The sequence below is a fragment of the Sinocyclocheilus rhinocerous genome, unplaced genomic scaffold, assembly GCF_001515625.1.
Source record: "Sinocyclocheilus rhinocerous isolate Xijiao unplaced genomic scaffold, SAMN03320098_v1.1 scaffold1570, whole genome shotgun sequence".
Lineage (NCBI taxonomy): Eukaryota > Metazoa > Chordata > Actinopteri > Cypriniformes > Cyprinidae > Sinocyclocheilus > Sinocyclocheilus rhinocerous.
This window is the reverse complement of record NW_015664984.1, coordinates 430,721-457,834: the sequence shown is the minus strand read 5'-3', so window position 1 is coordinate 457,834 and position 27,114 is coordinate 430,721. Positions and strand designations below refer to the sequence as shown.

At 35.1% G+C, this 27,114-nt stretch overlaps 1 protein-coding gene across 1 annotated transcript in view; it reads right to left on the bottom strand.

Moving 5' to 3' along the window:
- Nucleotides 1-445: 445 nt before the first annotated feature.
- The window catches only part of LOC107730501 (neuromedin-K receptor-like), a 27,976-nt gene continuing 1,307 nt past the window's right edge, over nucleotides 446-27,114 (bottom strand). The window contains exons 2-5 of the mRNA XM_016541343.1: nucleotides 22,169-22,357; nucleotides 21,135-21,285; nucleotides 4,434-4,630; nucleotides 446-1,004 (exon numbers count right to left, since the gene is read on the bottom strand). Of these exons, the coding sequence (XP_016396829.1) occupies nucleotides 716-1,004; nucleotides 4,434-4,630; nucleotides 21,135-21,285; nucleotides 22,169-22,357 (826 nt within the window). The 3' untranslated portion in view covers nucleotides 446-715. The remainder of the gene's footprint in view (nucleotides 1,005-4,433; nucleotides 4,631-21,134; nucleotides 21,286-22,168; nucleotides 22,358-27,114) is intronic.

Sequence of the window (27,114 nt, the reverse complement as noted above, 5' to 3'; positions counted from 1 at the left end):
GCACATACATACTGCAGTAGTAATAATATGCTAGTAAGCTATTCCAAACATCCACTCAGTCTAAAACAAGGTCAAATTTCAAAATTGATCTTTGCTATGCTAATAAGGTGATGCACAATTGGTTTACCATCTCATCAATTACATTAAATGTTTTAGATTAAACAGGAGAGAATATGAAGCTAACAAATTTCCCTACACGATTCAGCCAAGCAGCTCGTGTGCTGGAAACACACCTGCTCATTTGCCAGCTCAGGATCAGTCTCAACCTTTTCAAACGTGAGAGATTTTAACAAGAATTGAGCGTTCGGCTCCTGGGAGAAATCAAAACTCTGGCATTCAGGTAGCATGCTATCCTTGCTAACCAAATGATGAAAGAGAACAGGACCTGATTGGCATCAAAGGGCAGCCGCTATCTACAATTTCTGCTATGGACAAAGTGCTCCTCAGATGTTGGACAATATTGGTCTTTGTGGTGATGAGTGCTGGGGGTGACTCAATTTTTTTTTAAGGCAAAGCGCACCAGGCATGCTTTACAAAACATTACTGTATCAGGATGCTGTTTATGTGTTATATACTCGCATTTTCAATTAATGATATGACACAAATAAACAGTCTACTTTTCAATTCTCATCACCTCCTTCCAATTTACTGAATGAGGCTTCGTTAAAATGGCTGTGCTTGATACTTCAGTATGAATCTTACGTCAAAGTCCATCTCAGCAGAATTCCTCCTTCAGGTCACTTGGCATATACGTTACTTCTTTGCTCTTGGTGGGGTTGGAGCAGCCGTTGTGCTGGTGGTTGTGAAGGCTCTTCCGGCCTGGGTGGCCAGTTGGCTCTGAGGGGTCACACACGGCTACGACGGTGGTCTCTATTCGTGAGAGTGTGTACATGCTGCTCTGGCGCGCTACTTTATGCCGCATGGCCCGCAGCTCAAGCTCGTCATAGTCTGACACTCGCACAAAAGGGCACCAGCGGAAAGCACGTTTAAAGCCGGCCCGAAACCTGAGCACAGACAAGGACATATACAAAACCAGATGAAAAACTGAACAAATCTATGGGTAAAAATGCAATATTAATTGTACACTCTATAGTAAAAAAGTAATATATTTAAAATACAGTTATTTCATATGAAGTATAGTTCAACTCTATTAAAATATTTACTGACATATCGCTTGAGACTTACTGATATAAAAATTATAATTAAACTTCATTTGGAGTACTACTTGTGCATAATGCACATTTCTTAATAAGCCTAAAACGTGTTTTAATGTCACTATTGATGAGGATTGTATGATATTTGAAAAGGATCAGTCTTAAAATGCAAGATATTTAAAGTGTACCTAAAGTATACTTGCAACAGTTCCACTTTAGCATGATCAGATATACTTTAGTATATCTTTAGTTGGACCTCAGCACTACTTCCTCACAATTACAGTGCATTAAGTACAAAATTAGTTGTTGCAATTTAACAGACTTTAAGTATACCAGTTTCGCATACTAAAAGTACGCTTGCAGGGTATTTTTATTAAGTACATAAATATGTAAATGTATGTGTAATATACTTAGCATGAAATGAATGCATTTCAAATACATTTTAGTATATTTATTTTTCACTAGGGCCTTTATGCATGATCTTATATCTTTCACTTTTATATATGTTGCAACTACAAATTTACAGAGTGTTTCTTATTTAAAACTTTATTTTACAATGACCTTTTTATTTTTTTATTTTTTTTACCATGAGGTGCAAACAGGCTTTCATAAGAATGAGAATGGAAAGAAAAAATCTATGAGAATGGCCAAAAGCCATTAAACATGATCAATTTGTCAAGTCCAAGTGACTGCACAGGACAAAGAGAAAACCAATATCACAGGTTATAAGTCAGAGTCTTCTGCTAACATAACAAGTCTATGCTATGTACTTTTAATAATCAAAAATTGCCAGGTACATTAAACAGCTGCTGTTTTTTTTTTCATTGTATTCAACTCTTTGATAATGATTTTCTGGTTATTAAATAGCGTATGGTTGCAAATTGTCATGCTCTGGTACTGGTGTCATTTCGAACTAAGCCAAATGGGACCTGAAGAAATTAGATGTGGATTATTTATCATCCAGTCTTGCCATGTATTCCATCTGTGGTGCATTTACATAAAGTCAATGCTATGACTGTCCCAGGGCCCAGGCTGATCAAGTTAATGGTGGGTAGCAACGGTTGCCAGGCTACAACTGGTAGAGTGTTAAAAAAAAAACTGCAGCACTGTGTAAAGGTCATTAGCTACATTTTATGGGGAGCCATATAACCGACTTCTATATAGCTCTCACAGTAAGGTACAGTAAGCTACCTGACACAACCATTTCATGCCAATGATTTTGTATAGTCATGAAATAAAAAAAAAAAGTGCATTTCACTGAACACGTCTAAGTGGACAGACTTAATGTCTTTAATCTTAAATAAATCCTAAATATTCATTATAAATAATTTATCACAAATAATCCTAGACATATATAGGACTTTATTACTAATGTAATACTTGTGAGGTTTTTTTCTTTACAGTGCTTCTCTGGTAATCATATGTACTGGCTTTAAATGGTCATGATTGGAGTTGAAAGCTGGATATAAACATATTTTAATCACACTAATCTCATTTACAATGTTTTGTTTTTTTTACTTTTTTAACAGTGAACATTTTAATCAGAGCATTCTCTTCCAATGTAAGTGTGCTGTAAACATGACTTCTAGTTTTTAACAAACTAAAGAATGTCGAAATTTTCTTCTGTGGTGATCGACGACACACCAAGGATGATGTCGATAGAGCTTAACTTGTATTGAACCAGGAACATTCCTTTAATTAAAACCTTGGACAAAATCATTGACTCTAAAGCGCTTTCTAATAGTCCCTGTGCTGTTGTTATAACATTCACGTCTGCATGTCTTATTTTCTGTCGGCTACACACAGGAAGAATAAAGATTTGTTAGGCTGCATTGAAATAGTTCACCCAAAAACTTTTTTTTCATTATTCATTCACCCTCACCTTTATAACTTTCTTCCATTCTTTCTTTTGGAACAAAGAAAGGAAAACTTTTAAGAACCTTCACATGTTCCATGGGACAAAATATCAGCATACATGTTTGAAACAACATTAAGATGAGTAAATAAAGATAGGGAAAAGTGGGAAAAGTGTTACGTTAAAGGGGACATGAACTGAGAAATCAAAATTCCCTTGATCTTTTGACATGAGGTCATTGTGCTATAAAAACATTCTGTATATTTCAGAACTCAGAACTTTCTTGTTAAACAGCTTATACTGAAGCCGATCTGCCAAAACAACAGCTTGTGGAATGTGCCACTTTATGATGTAATAGTGTGGCTAAACACCGCCTCCACAGAAGAAGATCAACACCTGCTTCTACATCACTGCCTGTTTAGCCCCGCCCACCGAATCATGCATGCAGTGTAAATAAAAAGAGGCAAACGCAGGTCTACGCAGAAACTTCTATTTGATGAACCTTATTTTTAATGAAGTGCCAGACTGTGTCAGTAAGAACTAGGTCCTTTGGTCACTTCATCTTACTGCAGATCTGTTTACAAACAAGGCACAATTCGACGCAGGATTTTCATAAAGATTGAAACTAAAAGATGATGCTGTGCCAACTGTATTGGATCTAGCAGTAATGTTGCACCACACAAGTGTGTGTGAGTAACTATTTTTATTACATGATCACTATTGCTTTGTCTGTTATTACAGATCATTTGATATGTACTGAGTATTTATGCGTTTTTGACCTAAATCACAGCAAAGTCCATCTATGAAGGATGTGGGCTGTCAAACATACACAACTGTTAGCCAATCATAGCAGCTGGCGTTTACTTGTGAGTCTAAAATCCGCCATGCCTATTCAAACAGAGTGTTCTGATGAGGAGGGTTAAAAACAGGACAGAAAATAACCTATTACTTCTAAATTATGATTTTGATCTTTACAACATTATAAGTGGACCTCAGAGAACAGTACAAAATAAAAAACAAAGGCAGTTCACGTCCCCTTTAATTTTATTAATTAATTTGATAGGAAATAATTTATGGACCATGTGGATCCAATCTTGGGCCTACATTTGGACCTTAGTCCACATTTTTCTGTGTTTGCAGAACTTAAAATGTTGAGATTATTGCTAAAAAATGAAATTCACACAGCGTCAGCTTAAGCCTGTTTCCTATCCCTGTCCTTCACTTGGACCGATTACTAATAACACTTTCATTTCAATCATTGATTTATGAGTAATATTTCACAAAAAGAGGAACATCTCAAGTGTGTCCATTACTGCATGATAAGGCCTATTCATGCAATAAACAGAGGGAACGACACTCATGTTGCTATGACAAAATGCATTTGTGTCATAAATCTCTGTGGCATGCTCTAAGTTGAGTCTTACCTGCTGTTCAGGCAGCAGTAAATAATGGGGTTGTACATGGTGGAGCTCATGGCAAGCCACATGACTGACAAATAGATCTGCTGAATGAACTTCCATCTAACCAGCTGCTTGTTCAACCCCGTAACGAGGAAATATACATGGTATGGCAGCCAGCAGATGGCAAAGGTCACCACTACGATGATCATCATTTTCACCACCTGGAAAAAGGAAATGAAGGCAAAAGTGAAATATTACATGATAATGCATTATAACTGGTGTGCGTTTAATACATGTTTGAGAGATATATATCAATGTCACAATGAATATATAAAATACTAATAATTTATTATACTATTAATACTATTTAAAAATAATGTAAAAATATTAATAATTAGTAATTATGGCTTGCATAAGTTATACTAAATAGTAAAAAACACACAAAATAAGTAGATGTGGTATAAGTAGATATGTATACAGTATATATATATATTTACTGTATATACACATATTCAGTATATATATATATATATATATACGTATATATAAATACACACACATGCAAGAAAAATATGTTACGTTTATATATTACATATGTTTTGGTACATCTGGAAAAAGGGGGGCCGTCTTATAATCAGGGTCGTCTTATATTCGGGCCAATACGGTATATAAACAAAAACTTTTATGCAATTAATCATGATATCAGGCGATACATTTTTTCAGCCATATATATTAGGGATGTGCATCTCCATAACTGAGGCCGATGTGATACGCATCTCGATGGATAGCCAATGATACGATACACTGAAGATACATATGAAGCAGCTAACGATGCAATGTGATACGATTCACCCCTGTTACGATGCGTGCGATCCAATTTAGATTCGATTCAACAGTATATATATATATATATATATACGTATATATAAATACACACACATGCAAGAAAAATATGTTACGTTTATATATTACATATGTTTTTATATGATATAATTTATATGAATATAAATATATACATGCAAATACATGTAAATTAAAAAATATATATATGCTGTATGTGTGTGTGGCTTTATATAAACATAATAAATATACACAGTATACACATATATATTACCGTATTGTCCCGAATATAAGACGATATTTTTGTCTTGGAAATACATCTGAAAAAACGCGGTCGTCTTATGTTCAGGGTCTAGACTTTGACATGTCAATAATACACCCACAACACTAGGTGGCGCCAAATACGCATAAAACGAGTGTGCCATGAAATACGTAATGTAATGCGTGTTGTAAATATCGCGAGTAAAAACAAAAGAGAAAGAAAATTGCATCTCCATAACTGAGGCCGATGCGATACGCATCTCGATGCATAGCCAACGATACGATACATTGAAGATACATATGAAGTAGCTAGCGATGCGATGCGATACGATTCACCCCTATTACGATGCAGTTCGATCCGATTCAACACAATGCGATTCGATGCAATGCGATGCAATGGAAAAAATATGATCGCTTTTGTTTCATTGGTTCAGACAGACAGCAAATCATAAATTAACTTATGTGTCTTCTGACTTCTAACGCCTCGAGGCCTGTTTCATAAAACAAGTTTACCAAATAGGCCAGGCTTATTTCATTTACTCTGACTGATTGTCAAATGATCAGGTTCCATAAAGCAAATTTAACTTAGATCAACCTCAGCCACTGTGGCAACTTATGCTGGAAAACAAACCTGGTCCAGGGCAGGCTAACTGGCAGGGTAAGCTGAGTTCCTCTAACATTCTTAACATAAGAGAAAGACATAGTCTTTTCTGCTTGCTGTAATAAATCGCTATTTTTCTGCACTAAACAAGTGAATTTTGCCAAGATATATTCAGAGATGATAGACAAGATGTTATAGAATAATAATTTAATGAAAACCTAATTTGACAAAAAATTGGCATTCAACCTTTTTTTCAAATTTCCTGAAAACGTCCCAGCATGACATCTGACGGGTTTTCCCAGATCGCATCACATAAATAGCCTATACTAAACAAGAGCAGCTCGTCATTTTGACATTGTGACTGACCTAATTTCACGCATACAAAAACAAAGAGAACAGTGGAGAAGCAATTATATCACAAATAGTTATACGGCTATGTTTTTATTCATTATGTTAATTCATTAAGACATTGCTTGTCATTCAAATCCCACAGCATCCAGCACACCCAAAAGCACCAAACACTGTCAGGATACCAAAATCTTGGTCATGTCACCAACAAGCTTAGACACTCTGGGCAAGCAATGCATCTGCAGCAAGAAAGAAAACCCCGGGCACCACATTTCCAGCAGAGCAAGGACACCACATGAGGTCTTGGAATAAGTGCTCTGTGGTGTGAAAGAAAAAAATCCTACAAATTGTATGTTGACAAAGTTGCAATTGCCACAATTCATGTAAAATCATTGTCGTTTCTCATGCAGTTCTCTGATGCTTTTACTGTTCTGCTGTCATTTGTCAAACTGTTGTGTGTATAGCCACTGTGCGATTCTCCATCCTGTCAGTTTCATTCAGTCCTCAAAATATCTGCTCTCTCTTCAAGCAAGTGTCCTTCTGCCCCTGCAGGGGCTTCTGCCATAACAAATCCATTTCCCATCCTTCAGGAGGTGAATTGTTTCTGTAGCCACATCATAAAGTCTGATTGGAGGAGCTGCCTGCTTCATTCCACTAATGAATTTAATTACATTGTTCATGCCGTGCCACTGAGACAGCGAGTGGAGCTTTGCATGGTCCTCTTACAATCTGAAGATCACCACAGTGCTTCACCTCAGGAATCAATAAACTAATGAACAAATGAATATAATACTACTATTCCTGCATTTTGCCCTTTTTATTATTAAATTTAATATTAAAAAGGTCATGTAATGAGGAATCAGGTATTTCATTAGGGTTTGATCATGAAAAATTTAACCTAATTTCTGCAAGTAGACATTTTGACCATTTTTAAAAAACTAAAACAGAAACCTTGAACTGTGAGTAACGGCGTCAGCATAACGTAGAATTATATTTCATTCTCAATATTTGGCTTGAATATTGTGATGACGTTAATGCACTTTCCCCGAAGGCTGTCATTATCTTGCAATCAAAAGGCTTATACATATTAGAATCAAAAGCATCAAAAGACTTGTATATATGTTTATGTTTTTGTTTATATATCAGCCAACTCTAAAATGATGCCAGTCTTTCATACATGAATATTCCTGAAACATAAATCAAAGGAAAGATCAGAGGACTACACAAGAGTGTTTCACAGACTCTGTTAAAGTTATGCCATTAATATGTTCAGAAAAATTACGTGTATGACACATAAAATGCATATCTAATTCTGGAATTCAAACTTTTCAAAGAACTCCTATTATGATTTTTCATCAGTATTCCACCATGTCTCTGTTTTTCCTAGAGATGCCATAAGAATATTTCTTACATTTCTAAGACACAAACAGACATAGTGCCTGATCTATGTTTCAGCAGGAGGTGGAAGTGAGAAGATTTCCTGCGGTAAAAGGAGAGCTTATATGTTTGCCACTCACGCTCACCTTCAAGCCAATGTTTCTCTCCCGATATGTCTCCAGACAGAGGCTTCTGCATACTGAGAGCTGAAGGAAGCACACTGCGTTTGAGTGTCTCGTTTTTTTTTCTCTTATCTCACCTTGCCTCTTCACTTCAGAGATCGAGAAAAGACAAGGTCACTCACACTGAAATAGAAGTCTTTTTGGTGATTGGCGCTTGAATAGGGACTGGACAACTGTGGCCAATAGAGACTGGTGATCGTTCTTAAGATTGTAGAATGAAGAATTGGAAACCAGATGACATAAAGTACTGATCAAAACACTGATATAGATCATAAGAGAAGGCGCTCAAGAAAAAAGAAGATAGTTTCAAAATAGTCTCAGTGCCTAAAACATCATAAATTCATCATTTCAGGTTTACTTTACTAGTCATTCGGATTGAGTCACAATGGTTGACTAATAATTGACTAGACTAGTGGTTCTCAAACTTTTTATGTGGCGGTCCACTTCAACACACACACACGCACACAAGACACTGTGGAGCAAACACATAAAATCTGGGAAACTACCCTCAAACACAACCTGGGCTCACTGGAAAACGTGCCTCCACCCTAATTTTGGCAAATTCAAAAAAAAAAAAAAAGAATTTTTCCCGCTGAAATGAACACTAGAGGCAGTAAAACACCAACTTTTATTCCTTTTTACACAAATTACAATTACAATGGAAAATTACCGATTAATGAAGACTTATTTCCTTGGGGTTATGGGTGGGTGATATGACCAAAATCTTATATCACGATATGAGTCATTTTAACAAAATATATCACAATATATGTATTTTTGCTTTAAATAAGGTCTTTATGATATCAACATTTTTGATCCCATAGAAATTTCATAATTCTTGTCACCAGTGTGAAATTTCGGTTGACAAATTTCTAGCAGTTAAAGGCACAATATGTAAGATTTTGTTATTAAAATATCCAAAAATCACTAGAACAGTATTATATGTTTTGCTGACTTGTGTACTTACATGACCCCAAATGTTTCAAAGAATGTTTATGTCACGTGTATGTTCCTGTTGAGTTCCTGTTTTCCTTATTTGGTCCTTCTAGTTCCTTTTCACATTATTAGTATCACCTGTTCCTTGTTATTAGTTATCCCCATCACCTGTCTGCCCCTTGTTATCTACATCTCGCTCGAGGGAGAAACCCTCGTGACGCTGTTTCGGATCGGGATAACCTACCATCGTCCCGCGGATCTCCCAGACACCACCAACCTCGGCTGGAAGGAGGCAGTCATCCGGTGTCTTACATTACGTTACGTTAGCCATACGTTCATGAGGCCTCAGTGTTGGTTACAGCCCCAGTGCCAGCTCCTCGAAAGCGCTACCCTCCCTGCAATAGATAATTAAACTCCTTCGTTTTGTATTCCTGGTCTCCTCGTTCCTCGCTCCGTGCTCTTCACACTACCACCACCCGTGACAGTTTAAATCCAGAGAAATAGCAGTTTTAAATAGTGGCTCATCTCTGGTCATTGCGTCGCCTGCCAGTGACGTCATAAACCCTCGATTTCCGGTTTTGTTTTGTAGAAAACATGGAAACACCAAAGACGCTTTTATGTTATGCCTTTTATTAGACAGGTGATGACCGCACCGAGTAGCATTATAACAGAACTTTCAAATGTATCTAGTATGATAAAACGGTGCTGCTTTCCCCGGGAAGGAGTGGAAGCGGTCGACTGTGGCATAATAAAATCTCCGCTGCTTTCGAGCCATGTGTCACGTTCGTTCAGCGGCCTCGTTTTGCTTCGATGGCTTTCCGCCTCACTGTGCTTCATACTACGACGATAATAAATCGTTAATACATTAGTTCATCTATGAACATGATTTCTGCCTGAGTCCCGTCAGATTGCATCGGCTGTGGAGATGAAGACCACAACTCATGATTCCACACTCAGTCACGGCGTCATCAAACTACACCTTTGTTTCTTTGTTTGTTTTGAATACACGCCCTCTAGCGGCGAAAACTTACATATTGTGCCTTTAATCGTGTCTACCAGTGTATCGCCCACCCCTACTTGGGGTTATATATTATGACATCAAAATGCTTTTACCATAGTGCATGATTTGTAAACTAATGCACATTGTCATTTGCATCACATTGCCAGCTTCATATGTATGGCTTTTCTGATGTAGTAAACTAGCTCTCAGGTTCAAGTCCCGTGAAACACAAGTCACGATCAATGAGCTAAATGCCATGGTTCAGTGAACATGTTTTTACATTATCAAGGTTTTTTTTTTGTTTTTTTTTGTTAACACTACCATTAAGTTAATGGTAGCATTAAGCATTGGTGGTGTGTTATTTTCATTCAACTTTTAAGACCATTCACCAGACATTTTATTTCTGATATATACAACAGCTAATGTTATAAAACTTTGTTGCAGTCACGTTGATCTGTTTTAGGTTAAAATTAAACATACTTGTAGCACAACTGGAGATTTTAATTTGAAAGTGTTGCGAAATGTGAAAGAAGCAACATAATATAATTTTGCCAAAATGTTGCCATACACAGGTTTTCCCAAACAATACCTATAGTTTTAAGCAGTTTACAAAAACGTCTGTAAGAATGAAGTAAATATTACAGATAAATCCTTATGCATCAATGAAGATTACCACATAGCAATCTGATAATCATTTTCCCATATAATCTAACAGCTGCATAGAGACGCATGATTCACAAATTAATCACTCTTTTGATCTAATGGGTCAAACGGGTTTGTAAAAATGTCGTAAATTGTTTGCGATTCAGTTTGATTCATTAGGACAGTTCAACCACGCACTGAAAAATCTACAGCGGTTTCGCAAATAGTAATCGAAATAGTAACGGGACAGTTTGCAAGACAGAAAACAAAAAGAGTGCTGGAGGAGGAGGATATTTACCTATAATCCATTGTAGAAAACCAAACTTGCAAATGAATTATATTGATTGGCAATGGTGAAGAATCTCTTTATTCTGTGCACAATGAACTACTGCAGGTAAAGACCATTTACATCCATTTATATCCAAAACAACATTAAAAAGAGTATCAAAATATGAGCATACTTGATGGGGGGCCTGTGCCCCAGTACTGATGAAAGACTAGAAACACCCTGCCTGAAACCAGCTTATTTAATACAGGAAGTTTAAGGTGATTAATGTAGTTGTTTAGGCAACCAACCAATTGAGTTTGAAAAAAGATATATAGTCCTATACTATAGTTATATATGTATTATTGTAAAAACTTTGTGGGGTGGCATTTCTTAAAACAGAGACAGTCTTTCTGGATCAGCGTCTCGCGATGGGTGAGCAACCAAGATGTTTGCTCTCTGCAGCATGAGGTAGCAGAAATGGAGATTACTATGCAAGACTGTGTTTGGATGGACAAACAGGAGATGAACTTAAAGACACAACGATGTGGGGTGACTGCCTCTTTCTGTCTTCAACAATACACATTTATATACATTATTCCTAATCAAGAAAACTGAACTACTTAATAAAATTTATAAAATCTATTTAAGGTGAGACAGGCAAAAACAGTTTTTCATGCACTGTTTAATTTTGAGATTTTGGGCTATGTGGCTTTTCACAAATTGTTTCAAACTAGTAGAAAGTAAACATCCAATACACGTTTAAGAGTTGCTTTTATTGCACTTTTTCTATTTGCGTCTGCAGACTTCAATTACAATACATACTTTTAAAGGCCGCTTTCTCAAAATGATTTTTTCTCCTACATTAAGAAATCTCCACTTACTTACACCGGACTTTACAGTTTTATTTTATACAATTTCTGAAGATTTTTACAGAGCAGTTTCTTAATTACATTCCTAAAAAAAATAGTGAAAATGTATTTATTTATTTTATTTATTTATTTTTTCTGGCTGTTGACCGCATTTTCAGAATTATGGAATGATACAAAGAAATATCTAAATTCCCCTTCGTGAAAACCTTTGACTCTAATATGTCAACACAATGAAACAAAAATTTTGTTTAGATTTCAGTTATGGAAATGTATGCAAGTTAGTGCACATTTATTAGATAATGCCCTGTTTGCATATTTAAATATAATATTTCAGAAAACTTGTTTGCAAAAAAATGTTTGCAATTCTTAATGTAATCAATCAATTGGGGAATCCCAATTATATATTATATATTTTATATATTATATATTATATATATTTTCCCCCATATTCACATGTGGTGTCTTGCCTTAAAAATAATAATTATAATTATGACTTAATTCTGGATATATTCTCTAAAAACAGTTTTATTTTTGCACAATTTTGAGGTAACTATAGGGTTTTATGGGTGGTTAAATAAGGAAGAAAGAAAAATATGATTTTTTGCTATGTAGCTGTGAAAGTAAATATAGTCCACATCACTGGCCTATATTAAAATTAATACATGATGCACATAACCCATACTGTAGAAACAACCAATAATAAACATCAATACTCACTGAGTAACTGAACTGCATACTTTAACAAGCTGACAAATTTGACAGCGGGGTGTTGATTCACTTCAGACTGTCAGTAAGGCAAATAAACTCACTCTAGACTTCAGCAGACACACTCACTCTCATCCTAATCAGTATTGATTCAGCCAACGATTGCTTGACAGAGGAATCATGGTATTCTTAAACAGAAGCATGTGAACTGAATCCACGTCACCATTTACAATGCAATTATCAGTAACATCACTTCCTCTGGTGCATAGAATCAGGAGTTAGAAAGAGATCTATGCAATATTTATTGATAAAACTGAAATCACTGTTGTCAGAATATATCAATGCACAGGAGAAGGCCCATCACATCAATATATGTGTCAGAAAATTTGATAAAAGTTTATACCTCAAACAATGCACATTATAAACAGCTGATTTAACCTCACCAGTTATAGTCGCAACCTGTCTTTCCTGTATATGTAATACCAGGATAATGTCACTCTGTTTAACACCACAGATTGTGTTGCTGTGCAACCTGTATTTAAAGGAATAATTCAGCCAAGAATAAAAATAGTCATCATTTACTTACGCCCATGTCCTTCCAGCCCCACATTATTTTCTTGCTTTTGTGAAACACAAAGGGATTTTGGTGAATAAATATCATATGTTTCAGTTATCATAAATATGTTTCAGTTCTGCATCATTGTACTGTATGGGACACAGCTGTATGCTGCTCTATTCTACAAATTATTATATTAAAGGGGTCATATGATGCTGCTAAAAAGAACATTATTTTGTGTATTTGGTGTAATGAAATGTGTTTATGCGGTTTAAGGTTCAAAAAACACATTATTTTCCACATACTGTACATTATATGTGGGGGTGTGTTAGAACGAGCCGTTTTAGGTAGGTGTGGCTGACTCTTAACTTTTATAAAGAATATCTCTTTGGATTTGAGACTTTAGTCTTTGCAACTTTATAGATCTTCTTTATGCACCAAGAGCTTGTAACACTCCAAAGAGAAAGGAACAATTGAAATCGCATCATATGACCCCTTTAACTGCAACTGAAAACTTTATAAAAGTAAAATGTAAGGTTGAAAGAAATTATATGTAAGAAAACATGAATTTAGCTTGCAATGATTTTCAGTCTTATTCTCTTTTGGCTTATTTTTTTGGCTTATTGAGTATACAAACCAAATCAAAATATAATAAATACTAACATAGCTGCATCCTCAATGTTGGTGGAGTCACATATTCAAAAAGAAGAAGAGTAACTACGTTCAGTACCTTCACGCATAGACTTGCAAAACAGATCCGGCTGGAATGAGATGACAGAAAGGCTGTAACACTGGCCATTACGGTGCATTGATATATTCATTCCAGAAAACAGTGCTGGGATCATTTTGAATAGTTATTTAGAGAAAATGAAGCCTAGCCGAAAACAGCTCCTGCGGAGAAAATGGATCACAATCTGTCAGGGGCTGATTGTGCAGAATATTTGTGAATCTGTCTTGAGTGTCTCACTTTGCACTAGTGCTGTTTGCTGTAACCAGCCTGTAGATTGTGAAATATCTTATATTCAAAATGAAGGTATCAACAGTGATAAACTGCTGTTTTAATTAATTTACTTACTAATGTTCACATCTCAGATGAATGTAAAAACATATATACTTTTTCCATATGTACTAGCACAGGTGAGTTTTATTGACAGCAACGGCATAAAGGCTCCTCTGATTAGTAAACTGTCTAATCAGACTGGATTTTCAAATGATTCAACTTCAAATTAAATTCAATAATTTGTGTCCGGAAAAAGGCTAAAAGGAAGAAGAAATTTGATTTGCCTCCACACATATAAATAACCAGCTATTATTAAAGGTAACCTTTCCAACCAATTATCTTTCAGTATTAGGTAAAGAGAGAATAAATAGATACATATTTATTGAAATATATATAGGAGACAGTTTAAAGTATGTATATTAGTCAAATCATCAAATTTCAATTTTAGTTGGTGCTTTTTTTATGTGCAAATGGTTACAATTATGTTCCAGAAGCAGCTTTTGTTCTGATTTCCAGTGGAGGAGCCACAAAGCTAATATGAATGGAAATGGATTGTGATAGTATTGTGGCTCAGGCACTTAGCTCTCTGTTTTGGATGAGATAAGCAAAACTTCACAAGTGTGCTTTTGTGATTGCAGTTAACACACTATGGCAGCAGTCATTGTCTTCCAGCAGAGCTGGATTGATGCTTTGCGCTCCAAAATTTTGATTATAATTATCCGCAGCATGCTCTAGAAATGTTAAATAGGTTTGCAACTGAACGCTTTCACATAAACTTTTAACAAATTCAGTTGATCCAGTGTCAGATGGTAAACACAAATGAGTACAAACAAATACAAATACACGCACCAACAGTTACACTTGCTCTTCAAATGTAATTTGTTACAGAGCTTCTAAAAACCTTTATGTAGCCAAATTACTTCCTACAACATCCTGTGTATGCTATGTGAAAGAATATTTGAACATATACAGTGGTGGCCAAAATTATTAGAACACTAGTATTTTCACCAGCTTAAAAAAATGGTTTTAAGTCAGTTATTTCTGTCTTTTGCTGTAGTGTGTCAGTAGGAAATATCAGTTTACATTTCCAAACATTCAGTTGTAATAATCCAATGAGATTTTTGTTTGCACAAGGAGTCTGACAACAGCCAGTGCTCCACACAGAGATCTGATCTCATCATCATCAGTCTGTCTGGAATGACATGAAGAAACAGAACAAACTGAGACAGACTCAATCCAGAAGAACTGTCTCCAAGAGCTGGCAACGTCTCCGAGATGCTTCAAGAGAACTACCTGCAAAACTATGCGCAAGTGCACCAAGGGCAAAAGCTGTTTTAAACTCAAAGGATGGTCACACCAAATTAATTGATAATTGATAAAGAAAATCTATTTATGACATTATTTTTGATAGCATCCTTATTTTACAGCATTTTTACACAAGTGCCTAAAACTTTTAACAGTACTGTAGCTTTGCAGGCAGTTCTCTTGAAGCATCTTGGTGACGTTGTCACAGTTCTTCTGGATTTAGTCTGTCTCAGTTTGTTCTGTTTTTTCATGTTATTCCAGACAGACTGGAAGATGATGAGGTCAGATCTCTGTGTGGAGCACTCCTTGTGCAAACAAAAATCTCACTGGATTATTACAATTAATGGCAAAATGAATGTTTGTAAATGTAAACTGATATTTCCTACTGACCCACTACAGCAAAAGATAGAAATAACTGACTTAAACCCATTTTTTAGCTGGTGATAATACTAGTGTTCTAATTACTTTGGCCACCACTGTATATTTAAACAAAATATACAAAATGTATATATCCACAAGAGGAGCATGGTCAATTTGTAAGCTAGAATTTGATATATAAAAATGGTGATATAAAAAATGTAGTTCTCATGGTAGTAGAAGATTAATAGCTGAATGTTTCATTCTATCGTTTTCATTGAACAGGGATTTTTTTTTTTAAAACATGACCTACCGCTGAAATACAAACAAACACCTTCCAAAAAACCAGAGAAAAACGTGCCTTGAGAAGTAAGTGAGGGCAGCCATTGTGACATGATCAGAGTCTGGCTCATCAACAGAGCCTCCTAATCCATAATCATCAGAGCAAAACTGGCAGGATCACTTTCCTCAGGCTTAGATTAGAGTTAATACATGATTCTTGCAATCCAAAGTAAGCACCGCCTTGGTAATCCTGAAGGCAGATGAACCACTAGTGAGGTTTTCGACCCATGATGCCTAAATCCTACAAGCGAAGTCAAGTGCAGCGGCCTAAAGCTTTAAGCTAATATGATAACATGTGAAGTTTTAATGACAACGTTTATGTTTAGTAACAATGCATTCTGCTCTGGATTAAGATGATGTTAAGGTTAAAGGGATAGTACACCCAAAATGAAAATTCTGTCATTAATTATTCGCCCTCATGTCATTTCAAACCTGTAAGACCTTCGTTCATCTTCAGAAACAAATTCAGATATTTTGATGAAATCTGAGAGCTTTTTGACCCTGCATAGACAACAATGCAACTGACACGTTCAAGGCCCAGAAAGGTAGTAAGGGCATCGTTAAAGTAGTCCATGTGACATCAGTGGTTCAGCCGTAATGTTATGAAGCTACAAGAATACTTTTTGTGCACAAAGAAAACAAAAATAACCACTTTATTCAACAAATTCTTCTCTTCCGTGTCAGTCTTCGATGTGCATTCACGAGAGTACCACGACATAGCTTCATAACATTACGGTTAAACCACTGATGTCACATGGACTATTTTAACAATGTCCTTACTACCTTTCTGGACCTTGAACATGTCAGTTGTGTTGCTGTCTATGGAGAGTCAGAAAGCTTCAAAAATATCTTAATTTGTGTTCAGAAGATGAACAAAGGTATTACGGGTTTGGAACGACATGAGGGTGAGTAATTAACAGAATTTTAATTTTGGGTGAACTATCCCTTTAAGAATCTTAGAATTCATTTTACAAAACAAAATAAATGAAAATAAAGTAGAAAATACAATAAAATGAAATAGAAAATTGTAAAATAAAAAATAAAATAAAATAAAAATAAAATCTTTGCAGTTGACATATGAACTAAATATGCATGACAGAAATATACATGCAGACAAAGTGTAATATAATGCAATTCATTTTGCAGCCACTGTAGAATACTCCGAGTAATCATTCTGTAATTCTGTTAAATTCTCAACCAAAAACGCAAATTATTGCGGCACTTTCTTTAGTCTCTGTAGTTATTTCTGAAACCCATGTTTTATGAAAGTCCTAATCTCCTTTACAATATAAAATAATGTTGATTAACTTCACACACAAACACACACAATTTCCATGTTTGACAGTATTTTTGCGAACACTTCATAATGTAGACAAGGAACAGGTGTTGTTTCATCATAAAATAGCATAGAACGCTAGCAAGATTATCTGAAGTGCATGATTGGAAACATTACCGGGAAGGTTTTCCACAATTAGATTACAAAGAAAGGCACAGGCTACTTTAATCTGAAAGTACATTACATAAAGCTGATGTTCTTTTAACATATCCACACCATTTTGTGCTCCATTCATTCATGTTCAAAAAAAATTGACTGCTTTTTCTGGTTTGTCAATGGCTACATAAAGCCCTCGAATAGATGAGTATTGGTCACCCGCCAGCTTCTCCAATCTTCTCAAAGAGTTACATTTGAACTGACTATGAAAATGAAAATGTCCCCAGGCTTAATTGAGAGTCTTCTAAAAGCTGAAAAAGATGTTCATGCTTCTGAGTTCCATAATCACCGTTACACATCACATAAAGTGGGGGCATATGGAACGTGCAAGAGCTAACCAGCTCCAAATACACATATTCGGCATGCCAGCTACTAATGGAAGAAAGATACATGATGAGGGACAGCCGTAGGGAGCGAGCAAGATGTAGCACTGATCGAAATAGAGAGCCAGCACAATCGCAGCAGCCGTAAATGAAACATATAACTGGCAGACTGAGCTCTGAATGCTATTGATTGGAATATAGAATATATCAAATGTCTATTGAACCAGTGAACGGCTGTATTCCAGGACTGAGTGAGTCTCGTCAAAGCCCTAACAATGGCTTGCAAGACCAGATTCAGCCCGAATGCATGTTCTCTGTTGAGCTGCAATATTGTGCACACTTTGGAAAACTTCATTTTAAAACATCTTAAATAGCTCATCAATTGAGTATGTCACATCATTTCCACTTAATGGACCATCTGGCTCTAATTAACTGATTTCTCCACTGGCTACACTTAGAGGTGCCTGCAGGATTCTCATCCATGATACACAGAAGAATACATCAAGGTGGCACTAATGTATTTACACAAGAATCCCAAACTCGAGACAGAAGGGATCACACGCTCCAAATCTGATTCTGGTGCAAATCAGAGAGAAAACAAATAGAGCTATGCTCGCTAAAACAACAGCAAATTTACGAAACCAAAGTCGCTCAGAGCCGCTTTCCACATCAGTCTACACTCATTTGTCACTAGTCTACTAGAAAAGAAACCACAAAGCAATCTATTTGTTTTTCACTGATTTCAGTATATACTGTGAAAGAACAGGAAATTGGAAGCAGGCCTAAGCTTTTGTGTTTTTCCCCCCTAATTGGGAGTTTTTGATTACTTTTTCTTGATTGGTTTAACATTAGCTAAGTCAGAGAATGCTATAGATCAACCATACTAATTTGTTAAGTGCTTTTTTTGTGCAAATGCCCCCAAGCTGACCACTACCGTGTCAAGGTTATCAAGGAAAATCTATTGCATTCAGTGCTAAGAACATGTCAATAAATGCCACATCCCCTATGAAAGGGAATTTCATCTAATTTCATTCTATATTTTACATTTGAAACGAGTAATTATGAGATCTGAACATTTAATTTGAAATCTAAAAATTTAACATAAAACAAAACTAAATATTTAGCATAAATGGACAAAGTCAAAAGTAAAATATACTTATTTTCCCTCGAAAATTATTTCCCTTCACAAAAGTTTGCCTTTACTGGTCCTGTATGTTATCACTTTCATTACCAAGAAGTATAAATTAGATTAGCCATTTTAACACTTTAAGTACCGAGTTTAACAGCGAACATATCTGTCCATTCTACTTTCAAGGTTCTTTTTCCCCATTTTTTTTAATGTCACCATATGATACGGAAATGTAATATATGACATATACTGCCCTATATCAAGATTGAATTCTTCAAGAGTGAAGAGTGTATTCTTGTAGTGCTATCTATAAGAAGATAAAGATGAATATTCATAAGATGAATATAATAACATGAAAAAATTTAATTCCCATAGTAAAATTTGTATATTTTCATGTTAATATCTATATGATGATTTGTACATGATATGTAGCAACCATATATGCCAACAATATATCTTTATATGCAACTTTATTAAAACAACATATAATACAAAAAAAATTATTTTTACATGTATATCTTTTATATTTACTTATATAATATCAACTTGATGGGTTTTAGGATGGATATACATGTACATGACATGATATGATATGTCCAAAACTGCATTACATTTACACGTACATAAACATAGTATGGGTTAGATATACATGCAAATATATGAAATTGTTCCAATTTCTAATATGTTTTATATTTAGACTTCATATGACAATATATTTCATATATGGAAATGTAATGTTTGGACAACTTTAAAGGCAATTTTCTCAATATTTAGATTTTTTTTATACCCTCACATTCCAGATTTTCACATAGTTGTATCTCAGCCAAATACTGTCCTATCATAAACCATACATCAATGGAAAGCTTATTTATTCAGCTTTCAGATTATGTATAAATCTCAATTTCGAAAAATTGACCCTTATGACTGGTTTTCCAGGGTCACATATATTACATTTGTGTATGGGATCATTGACATGGGCTGATGTGCAGCTGTATCAGCTGCTGTGACTCATCTCTTGTAAGGCTGAAGATTTACATAGTCATGCTAGAACTGTCAGTTTGTTAATCTACTTCATTTAGTGTAATGATCATGAATCATTAAACACATTTAATTAGGACCCCTGACCTGTACTACATGTGACACGCCTCCCAAATGACATATAATTAAAGCAGGTGGCACAGACTGAGTAGAGCTGTTCATACAAAACGCCATCTTGCATTTAAAACATATTGTTAATAATGTCATTTTTCAGTATATCATGCAATTACTGTAATTATTTAGATTACTTTTTTAATTAATTGACAGCCCTAATAATAAAAAAAAAACTGATTGGATAAAACATGATCAAATAAGTGCAATTAAACTCATGCTGACCTAGTTCATATTCAGTAAAGTAATAGCTGGTTTATGGACGAAAAAGAAAAGAAAAAAGATTAAGCACGTTTAAAAATGAAACACTCCAGTTTGGATATGGGTTGACGCCTGCTAACTGACAACTGTTAAATGCTGAACTCACTGCTGAGTTTTGCGATTTCCTCAAAAACAGTGGATAAAAATGATTGACAGGCCAGATTCGGCCCGCAGGCTGTCAGTTGCTGCTATAATCTCCATAGCAGGAGCAAATATTAACATTTAATTAGTTTGACAAACATCTAGCCCATTTTTCCTTCACCGTGGCTAGCAGTATTTGTGTAAAAAAAATCAAAACCAACTAAAAGCCAGCTCTGCCTGGGTTTATCACTGTCTGCATCTCTTTATCTGTCCTTCTCTTTCATTGACTTCCTCCTACACGTGATCTAAATGACCTGTCAGACTACCCAGCCCTTTCCATTTTCTTTAGAGAACTTCCTTCTCTAATATCTTATTGATCCCACATGTAATGACCCATTAAATGTGAGTGTGTGGTGTGTTTACTCTGATGTTTGCGTGTGTTCCAGTCATTCCATCAGTTGAACACAACATCACTGTACATCTGAGCTCTACATCCAGGATCGTGGGATTAGTATTTAATGACCACTTCAATTGCACTGCCCAAACCTTGGACCATCTGGTCTTACAGGTTTGTATTATAACATCTCTCCATTCTCTTTTACTTTTCTGCATTTGTACTTCTGCTCCAGCTCAAAGGCTCTGGTGAGACAATGTTTTATAAGAGTCAATCTAAGAGACCCTCAAGAACGTGAACTGCTTACCTTCCTTTTGGCTCGCAGTTGGCCCTGATAGTTGTCTGATGAGTCTCCAGGAATCTCTCCTCCCCAAAGCGTCAACCCGACAATAGTGTAGGTAATTGCCATGACCACCAGGGGCAGAACGTACACCAGCAATGCCACTATGATATGATACCTGTAACCAGAGACAAAAGACTTAAACTACTTCAGTCTGTGTGCATTGAATTTATTTAATACACGAGTTTCACAATTTGAGTTGAATTACTGAAATAAATTAACTTTTCCACGACATTCTAATTTATTGAGATGCACCTGTAGCACCTGTGCTGCCAGTGAAGATACAAACAGGGAGTCACTAACACTACTTATACAGTGTGTGATTCTTGCATTCTAAAATTAAATTTAATAGTTAATGTTGTTGTTAATAATAACATTACTAATAAAATAATTATTAATAACGTTAATTATAACGATTATGAATAATATTTATAATAATTAATAACAACTATAATTGTTATTATTAGTAGTATTATTATTATTATTATTAACAACAACTAGTAGTTGTAGCAGTGGTAGTAGCATTGTGGTTGTTAATAATAATAACAATAGTTGTCTATATTATTATTATTATTATTAACAACAACAATAGCAGTAATACTAATTAATAATAATAATAATATCAATAATAGTAATAATTATAATAATAGCTGTTAATGATAATAAAAATAATAATAATAATACTTGTTTAACTATTGTTGTTGAATGATGATGTTAATTATTATAAATATTATTATAATTATTAGTAGTAGTAGTAGTAGTAGTGATATTAACAAATAGTTTTGTAATTATTAGTATTAGGATTATTATTGTTGTTGTTGATGAAACCACCACCACAACAACAACAATTACTATTATTATTATGTGTGAAAGGTGCTTTATTAATAATATTAATAATAATAATAAAACACCTTTCACACAAGATTGTACCTCAAAGTCCTTTACAAATAAACTGGGAGGAAAGGAAGAAAATTGTGCATGCATATTTAAAGAGCTCTCACATGAAAGGGTCCTCTGAAGGTCTCGGCCAGGCAACGTAGCAGAGGGTCCGCTTGGGTAATTTTTTGATGGTTGAAAAGAAACACAGAGGAAAGGCCAAAACCACAGCCAGCACCCAAATACACACAATGATCACCTTAGTGGCTGTGGCTGAGAGTCGTGGTTTCAGGGGATGGATGATAGCCATGTACCTGTACAACACAAACAGATGACTGTTCAATCTCACGCCTCAGATACACGGCTTCAAATGCCATCAATATGATAAAACATCAAAGACGCACCACAGTTGGGCAATTTTCAATTTGCAGGTCGTGTAATGATCTAATAGCTGATTGATAATGGGTCACATCAAAGAGACCAATCATATCTGTTGCTGCTGTATGTGTGAGCTAAATATTTCTCTTGAATGCTATGGAAGAATTCAACCTGCCAGACGAATACAACATAACATAACAGTAATAAGAAGAACTGAATTTTTCACTCCAATTCTTCATTTTAACTACATGGAAACACTGACCAATCATATGCCATTGATTACTTGTGAACTCTGGACCATAATGTGCCTCTGTGGTTATCATATTCAAAATCATTCACGAGTGATAATAGGCCATTTGCTTTGTTAACGACTCACTCTTGTAAGCAGTGAATAACTTATTAGACAGCCAATTATACTCTGGGGCAGAGAAGGTTATTTCGGGATATGGACGACATGGATGTCAAAGCACTTATGTAGGCATCTTGGATAAATAACAGGAAAGATGACAGAAAGGTACACTGTGTATTAGTTATAATAGTCACGAATATAAATCTCAGCATGTATCTAGTAAACACTCACAAACATAGATTAATGAATATACTGCAATTAAAAACAGCTCATTAGGTCATGCTGTGATGTGTTACGTTGCCACATTCATACAAGCCAACACATGTGACGGATACAGTACAATCTGGCATCCCATCAAAGAAACTAATCCTGTTATTTATCAAATACTATTTAGCATAAATAAACAAATAAATAACATAGCATAGAAAGCAAGTTTTAAACATCACATTTTGGCTTTATTTGATTTTTTAAACTAGCTTTTCTGGTTAGATTATTTATTTACGCACGCATGCATGTACACGCTTGCCAAAAAGCAATCATTCAGCCAACACAAATAAATAAATGAATAAACAAAATTGAATTAAATAAAATCTGAAATGAATCCAAATTTTTCTTTAATTTATTGAAAATCAAAGTTATCGATAAATACAAATACAGCTGAGTAACATCTGAGGCAATACATAAATACAGCAGATTTTAGAGTTTCATGCCTTATTTTGTACTCTATTCATGTCAAATCAGTCAGCTAAATAACATCGCATTGAAGTGTAATGCCACTGATGACAAAATGTTTGAACTGACATTGAACCTAATGGCCTCCACTATTCTTTAAAAATGTTACACATAACAGTTTCATTAAAGTTTCATAAACCAACAGAATGAGGTTTTGTTAGCAATGCCATCTCTCTGACAGTAAAATTAAACATTTATCATACTGAAAATACTGTCTGGCCAAGTGATGTCAGCACAAATTTCCTCCAAAAGCAGCAGTGCAAGCACACTGACCCACTGCAAATTCCTGTAGACGTCACAATTGCTCTGTATATAGTGACTGGCTACCAGCAAAACAACAGTAACAGCAAATGTGGGTTGTGAAATATGTAGCCTGGAGCCACGAGCACTATGCCATTTTGAGCACAGGAAATAAATGTGAAGAGCACTCAAGACTGAATCTGGTTTCTCTTATCTGTTATAATTTCCCTACTGCAGTAACTATGTCCTGGTTGCTAATGTATAGCCTACTGGCTGCAAAAAATAACACACATTTTGTTTTAGTTTTTATATTCCAAGGTCCACTTTATATTATTAGTAAAGGTTTTTGGAACAACATTTGTCATAATATAGCTTTTTATGACCATATTCCATTTTTCATCCCTCAGTATCAAATATCTTTGAAAAGCCTGCATTACACTGTGACATGATCAGAAAATAACACAGCACGGACTGTTCATATCAGGCTGAAATTATTAGGGACCTTGAAAAAGGATATGCAAAAAAAAAAAGTTCGTGTCGAAGTCAAGTCAATCAAGTCATTTTTGCAGTTGAGTTTCAATAAATTGTCTAATGTTTTCATAGTAGTTTGGATTTGGAGTGAATTAGTAACTTGAGATTTAATCTTAAAACATCAATGAAAGTTTGTTTTGCAAATGATAGGATATTTTTTATAGAATTTACTGTATTTCTGCTGTTACAGTAATAAAACAATGATGATAAAAGCCTTGTAAATTACTACAGTTGCATCCTCAAAACAAGTCCACTTTTCAGAATAAATCAATATCAGGATTGTAATGCAAAGCAATTCAGCTCATCAACTGCCAACTCATCTTTTAAGCATTTTAACCTTATACATATGGAAAACAAGAGAAAAAAATAGTCTATGTTATGTTGGCTGAATAATAGCTTATGTTATATCTGATTAACCTGACATTTTACTAGAAGTCATAGTTGAGGTCAACCTGTGACAGAAACCCAAGCTTCACAACATGAGCTTTGGGTATCAGTTCTAAACGTAATCAAAAGTTATGCTGCTTCCATCATTTTCACAAGTGCAAAGTGACAACTCCCTTTCTGACATGAGATCCACTGACAGGCCACAGAAAAAGTCATGGATAGATTTTGACATTAGAGCGATGTCTGTCAGACACAGCTACAGTATCTAGCTCTTGGACTCATTGTATAGCATTGCATAACTCTGAAAACTCATCTTAACTGCAGAACTCATACCGCTCATGAAACAAGGGCCATAGATAGCATCAAAAGTTATTTACCTAAGCAAGTACCCAGATATACTGACATTTGCACACTGTGCCGAACTAATCGTCCATATCTGGGAAGGTCACTGATGAAGTTCAAAAGTCCCATTTAATATGCATTATTTTCACATTATTTAGTTTGTGAGATTAAAGTCTGAGTTGTCTAATTAGATGAAAAATAAGGAAATATCAGCAGGGTGCTGAGAGGAAAAGGATGATTAAAATGGTACAGCATGACATCTGAAAGGGGTGAGAGGGTGGCAATCTTCTCAAAAAAAAGAAGGTACAAAAAAATAAAAGAAAAAATCTATATATTATTTATTCAGCAAGGATGCATTAAATTGATCAAAAGTGAAAGTAAAAATATTTATAATGTTACAAAAAATAAATTCGGTTCAATAACCTTTAAACAAAGAATCCTGAAAAATTAGTTTCCGCAAAAAGAAAAAAAAATGTTTTCAACTTTCATGATAATAATAAGAACAACCATTATTAATAATTTAGCACCAAATCATCATTAGATTTTTTCTGAAGGATCGTGTGACACTGAAGACTGGAGCAATTGCTGCTGAAAATCCAGCTTTGCCATTAAAAAATAAATTACATTTTTTAAATATATTAAAATATAAAACTGTTGTTTTAAATTATAATAATATTTCAAAATCTTATTTTGAAAGATTACTTACTGTTTACTATTTTCAAAATATTTCAAAATCTTACTGTTTTTACTGTGTTTGGTTAAATAATGCAGGCTTGGTGAGTATAAGAGACTTTCAAAATCATTTAAAAATCCTTTTTTAATCATCCTTTCCAAATCTATCACAGTACTCTAAGCCAAGGTACAAAAGCTAAAAGGTACATTTTAGTACCTTTTGAAAGGGTGCCATCTCAGTGACAGTATCCTACCTTTTTTCTAGGTGCAAGCATATTATGCATCCTAAAAACCTGGGCAGGGGGGAAAAAACTTGTAACTTTTAGGACTTATAAATTCAAAGTTACTCAAAAGTTCCAAAGCAGTGCTTATGGCAAAATAAATTGACTCAGACAGCACTGAGACTCTCTCAAATATTCAGCATTCAGTACCTTGCGGCTTCTATCCTACAAATCTCCCATCAATTGCACTCAATCACATTAGTTTGGATTGTTCTTTTAAATCATTCGATTTCAAATAACTGCATCTGATCAGAGCTAAAAAAGAATCCAGATAAATGAGTGCTAGCCATAGAAGCACTAGCTCTCTGTTAGTGCTGAATGCAAACTAGTTGTCTCTCTCTCTCGACTGTGTCCACTGTTCAGTGAGAGTCAATTAATTTACTATTGAATTGGTACGGATTCATTTCACTACTCAATATGGTCAGGCTAAATACATTTTATGGTGCACAGTAAAAAAAGCTTCAAACGTTGAAGGATGATCAGTGTACGAAGAGAGGCATGACAGTGAAACGTGAATGTGGAGGCTAATTGCTTTGAAGCTACTTGATAAGCACTATTTTATGGCTCTTGCAAGCACTTATTTTACACAATAGTACTTAGACGTCATGTGATCTCAACATGGCAGCCTCCACGAGCTACCCACTGATCAATAATCATCAATAATCTGAGTGCATCTTCACTGTGACAAATTCTCAACTGCTTGTCAACCTTACATTTTTAAAGAATACCACTGATTCATCATCAAAATGGATTCAATTCAATTTTGAGCTTTTCAATTCAGGCTAAGAATTATACAATAAATTATATTCATGATGCTTATGGTTTCAATTGCACTGTGTGATTTCCATGTATAGAATGAATGTGCATCTGCACCTGCAAAGATGCCCCCTGAAGGTGCTGTAAATAAACACAGATCCACAATCATTGCGCAGCCATTCACTTCAAGTCAGTAGGAAGGACTGCCTGAGGCACTTTTCCCAGTTAAGAAAAATGACAGGCACATGGAGCACAACAAACAAACTAATATTAGCATACAAATAACACATAAATGACGGTTTAAATCAGCCTTAACTAAATCTGTAAAATATATAAAATCCATATCAGAACAGATTTAAAATACACGTAGAACTCTTTAGAACAAACAAAAGGGAGAAGGGGG